We start from the raw sequence: 5,000 nt of genomic DNA, 5'->3' as shown, positions 1-5,000 counted from the left end.
TATTCATTCATACTACATAGAGTCATAACCACAAGTTTTTATGTATTATTATTGTTTTTTTAAATGTACATACTATCAGGGGTGGGGGGGCAAATATGCAAAATGCTGAATATATTATATGTAAAATGATAAAACACACAAACATCACACACTTACACATGCTGACTTATATAAACACATCCACATGGGGAAACTAGTGGAAGCTAACTTTGTTAGCAACGTCGACAACGCTCCTCCGAACTCCAAATATGGTCGCTTCCTCTCACACGTTGCAGAAATTCCAAGATGGCAACGGCCCAAATGCAGAAACTCTTAAAAGGAGACTGTTCGTTACCGTAGTAACCACAAACCAACGGGTGACGTCACCATGACGACGTCAGCTTCTTATAGACAGTCTAAGGTTGTCCTGTTATCATCAAATCCCAAACTGACTTCATCATCATCATCATTTCCCAAAATGTGGAACGAGGCATCGAATGAACGTTGCTAACTTCAGCTCGTTAATGTTAATGCTTGTGTGGAAGTGTCTGCTAGCTTTCCAGTAGCACGTAGCGTCCATGCTTGGCCCTAATGGAGTCTCTTTTCCCCACAGAGAGTCAGAGGAGGTCGACCTTTCAGGCAGGAGAAAAAAGGAGGGCATACGGTTGTCAAGACAACAGCCCAAAGAAGAAGAAACTAGATAGATAAAGATACTGAGGGGAATGTAATCATCTCCAAATATAGTGTGCTTCCTGTCAGCTGGGTCATACACACCACCTCTGCATGCAGGAACCTTTCATTCTGACCACAGAGTTCTGGGTTCACGTTAATGTCTGCCGTTTGTGTGATCTGACTCTCGTCCCACCAGAGATCTGCCTGCTGACCCGAGGCCGACGGACGGCCAGCGTGCGAGCGGACACCTACTGTCGCCTGTACTCTCTCTCCGTGGACAACTTCAACGAGGTGCTGGAGGAGTATCCCATGATGCGGAGGGCCTTCGAGACGGTCGCCATCGACAGACTGGACCGGATCGGTAAGACCGCCACATGGACCGGTGCGCCGCTCAAATCTGGTCCCAAAGGTTTCATTCAGTTCTGTTTGACCTTTAAGTTTGGGGTCATGAGGGCAGAACTAATGGAAACTAACAGCCTTTTCCACCAAAATGATCATGTACATGCAGGGTTTTTAAATATACATTGCCAGTAGACGGGTATGCCTTTGCTTTGTTTCTCTGGAAATCAGGGAAAGTAAACAGTTTGATGTCTTTCAATGATCAGGTGAAATGACTGTTGTTGCAGTCTGCTGCCTTTGAGAAGAGCTTATTTAATTGCATGTTTTTGTAAGTTAATGCATTATAATAACTGTCCAAATCATTTTCCCCATTCAGACTTAATTCATGGGTGATTTAGTGGCAGATAATTAGCATCACGCCTCGCCGACCACAGCCACAGGTACGGCGTCTCGTCTCCATGAGCACACGAGTCATTCATACGACGAAGCCAAGCACGAGGGAAATGTGTTCATTCATTAACTTGACGTCTCTGTCAAAGCGCTGCCTGTCTGACAGCTGGGATTCTCCGTGTGAATGATCCTAAAGGGGGCGATGTGGGCGGCGGAGGAAACGCATTCATGGCTGTGAATCCTTTTATTGGGTTGTTTTTCTGGAGCGTAAATCTGTGGTGGTTCCAGTGGATATCTGCCATTTGGAAAAAGCAGTTATTTAACACGTGGTGTGACACTTGTGAATATCATGGCAGAAACCACTGAGCAACGTCTGTCTGTACTCCGTCTAGATTAAAATAATGATTTGTTAAAAGCATGTCCCAATACATACGATATCTAATGCCGTTTGCCAAAAAAATTTTTTTTTATGGCTATTGACAATCCTCTGCAGAAGGGTCATAGTTCAAAGCCCAATGTTATGAAGACGTAGTACGACCCAGTGAAGTACATCCTGCATGCAGCAGCACGTCCTTTAAAGGGGCTGCAGTCAAATCAAAAGCACAGGTTCTATTTCTTCACAATGCAAACTGATGCCCCCAAGGTCACCCGTGCTGCTTATGTCACATCCCCCTGTCACATGACCACACACACGCACGCACACACACACACACACACACACACACACATTTACAAAAGCCCTGCATCTGCCACCTGCCAGCTGTTGCCATAGCAGCCAGCCTCCACACATGAGCAGCCTCCAGGTTCTGACGTTTCTGCTTAAGGGCATAGCCACCGACCAAACATTCCCACAAGGCTCCGTGTGCACCTGATGAATATGAATCGCTCATAATAACGTGTTCTTTTGTCTGTTGACAGCCTTTTAAAACCAAGTGCTTCAAACATCAATCAAATGTTCAGGTTCACACTCGGCTTCCTTCCTCCAGCACACGCCGTGATGACCCACGTGAGGTCACATGTGATGGTCGCTCACACTCATCGTCCTCCTCTAGTCCGTATCGTTGACTGTATATATCTATGTAAGGTGTGGACGTAGTCATGGTGACAGGGGCGTCGCCACCATATATTGAGGACACACGCTCCAGGAAGTTTGCTTCTTGCAGCTACTTGGTATTACAAAAGGTGACATCATGACATCCTTTTTCGTCCCCACTGTCATGGCTGAGATGATGATGTCCGGCCTTGCTTCGCCTCCATTATGGCGTGCAGATAGAAAGCATCTCTCATTACACGCACAAACACACACAAACACACATCATCTACTCGCATGCAGGTAGACGTAGAGGCACAGACGAGCAAACACACATGCTCTGTGACTCTGCAGTAACAGGGAATCACTGCTGAATACGAGACGCTCTACTTCTCTGTTTGTCAGCGATGCTCCATAAATAGAAGAGTGTATCCACCGTGGCCAGGAATAGAATAGAGGAGGAAACAGTGAGAATTAAAGAAGGTGACGCTCTGGGACGTCCTTTACACATGAGTGGCCTGCCGAAGAAACGCAGGCGGAGGACCAACTCCCGGGATCCTCCTGACCCAGAGCAGCTTCTGGGAGTCTGAAGTAGATAGTTGGACAGCCGAAGCGTCTGTTTTTGTTGTTGTTGTAACCAATCAGCATCCACGCCAGAAACGATGCTGTTTTCTGTCTCCTTGTCATTGCAGGCAAGAAGAATTCCATCCTGATGCACAAAGTTCAGCACGACCTGAACTCGGGCGTTTTCAACAATCACGAGAACGAGATGATCCAGGAGATCGTGAAATACGATCGGGAGATGGTCCAGCAGGTGGAGGTGCCGCGATCGCGGGCCATGTCCATGACGTCACCACTCCACGGCGGGATCTTCAACTCTCCGGGTTCCTCCACCCAGAGCTCAGCGATCGCCACCCTGCAGCAGGCCGTCGCCATGAACTTCTGTGCCCCCATGCAGGGGAACTCGATGGGAGCGGGGACCCTGCAGTCCCCCAGGATGGTGAGGAGGGTCCACGTGATGGACAGCGTGTCCAGCCCCATCCCGGCTTCCCCGCTGCAGTCTCACTTCTTCGCGTCTGGTGCCTTTGCTCCCGTCCTGTCCGGCCAACCTGCCCAGAGTCCACTGGCACTCGGAGGCCGGTCCTTCCAGTACGGATCCAGCGCCCTGGCTGGGCCCACATCGGGCTCGCAGCTTTCTCTAGCCCAGCAGCACATAGCCAGCCCCGCACACCGGCCCAGCACCCATAAGAGTACTCATTCCTTGCAAATGGGCAGTTTGAGCCAAGACGCCCGGGCGCTGTCGGCCTCTCAGCCCTCACTGCCTCATGAGGGGGCGCAACCAGCTGCCCCGAGTCCACCCCCGTCTACGCGAGTCTCCTCCACTTCCATTGGACCCCCTCACACCCTGCCGGGTCACACGGGGGCCCGGAGCGCTGTGCCACACAGGGTGGTGCTGCCCCACCAGATGTCTGTGGGGGCCTTCCCTGTGGCCTCCCTGCCTGGTTCTGTGCAGAGCTTCGGGGCCGGTGCAGGAGCGGGTCTGGTGGTTGGGGGTCTGGGGGACTCGGGACAACCCAAGAAGGACTCTATTGGGAGCCTTCCAGAGACGGACCACATCCCACTCAGATCCAGGCTGTCCTCCAACTTGTGATCTTCATGGAAACTCTGGTGGGGGCGTGACTGTGGGGGAGGGGCTCCTCTTCTCTCCGGCTTGACTATCCGAATGTATGAATGTTGAGAATCCAAGAGAAGACTGTTAACATGAGAAACATGTGTTTCTACTCACAGACAAACTAGTTGCACAGTAGAGATAAAGTAGCATCCCTCCGTCTCCAACTCCTTTATTTCACCACATACTCAGCAACATATGAGCATATCTGCTTCACCTCATCTGATGCAACCTCGGGGTCGGATGGGACTAAACAGAAAATCAGGGATCTCAGACGCTGCCGTGTTGAAGGGTTGAAGAACTCTGGCTGTAAAAGACAAAGACATTGTGTTTTTTGTGAAAAGTTATAAAAAGATTGAACATTAAAATGGTGTTTTTTTCTTGTCCCAATGACCAAATTTGTAAGCACAAAATTGGATAATATTCAATAACAAGCTCCATTGCAATATATTAAGCCATATTTTCCCCTCAGACTATTGATATGGATGAATGCGTATATTTATAAATCAAACTGGCATTTTCTGAATCCACTTGGCTTCCTTTTGTAAGTCCAGATAAATACATGAGCCCCAACGAGCATCCTTTTGCCGACTTCCAGCCAAGCAGTCGGTTTTCTCCAGGAAACGTCTGCATATTTGTTTAGTTTAAATCTGCATCAATCAATATTGTTCTTTGTATTAACAGCGACTCAAATGACCGGGGGTAACGTGAAGCGAGTCGCTCGCAGTGATGAACCCACATTATTTTAGCTGGTTGGTTTTAAAGCCCACAGATTTCCTGTCCAGTCATCAACCCTGTTTCCAGCAGCAAAAGGCTGCAGTTTAAAGCAACAATAATAATACAGAAGCTCCTTTAAAGCCATTATGTGTGACTTGCACATTTAGCAAGCTAAAGAGAGGATGCTGATTAAACTCCACCACA

General features: G+C 48.7%; 1 protein-coding gene across 1 annotated transcript in view; it reads left to right on the top strand.

Annotated features, from left to right (window-relative positions):
* The window catches only part of hcn2b (hyperpolarization activated cyclic nucleotide-gated potassium channel 2b), a gene marked incomplete at its 5' end in the record, with an annotated part of 27,848 nt that extends 23,470 nt beyond the window's left edge, over positions 1-4,378 (top strand). Inside the window, 2 exons of the mRNA XM_084011919.1 lie at positions 848-1,012; positions 3,103-4,378. Of these exons, the coding sequence (XP_083868045.1) occupies positions 848-1,012; positions 3,103-4,061 (1,124 nt within the window). The 3' untranslated portion in view covers positions 4,062-4,378. The remainder of the gene's footprint in view (positions 1-847; positions 1,013-3,102) is intronic.
* Positions 4,379-5,000: the final 622 nt, after the last annotated feature.

This window comes from Eutrigla gurnardus, assembly GCF_963514095.1.
Source record: "Eutrigla gurnardus genome assembly, chromosome: 6".
Classification (NCBI taxonomy): domain Eukaryota; kingdom Metazoa; phylum Chordata; class Actinopteri; order Perciformes; family Triglidae; genus Eutrigla; species Eutrigla gurnardus.
The sequence above is the reverse complement of the archived record's forward strand: the minus strand, read 5'-3'. Positions and strand labels throughout refer to the sequence as shown.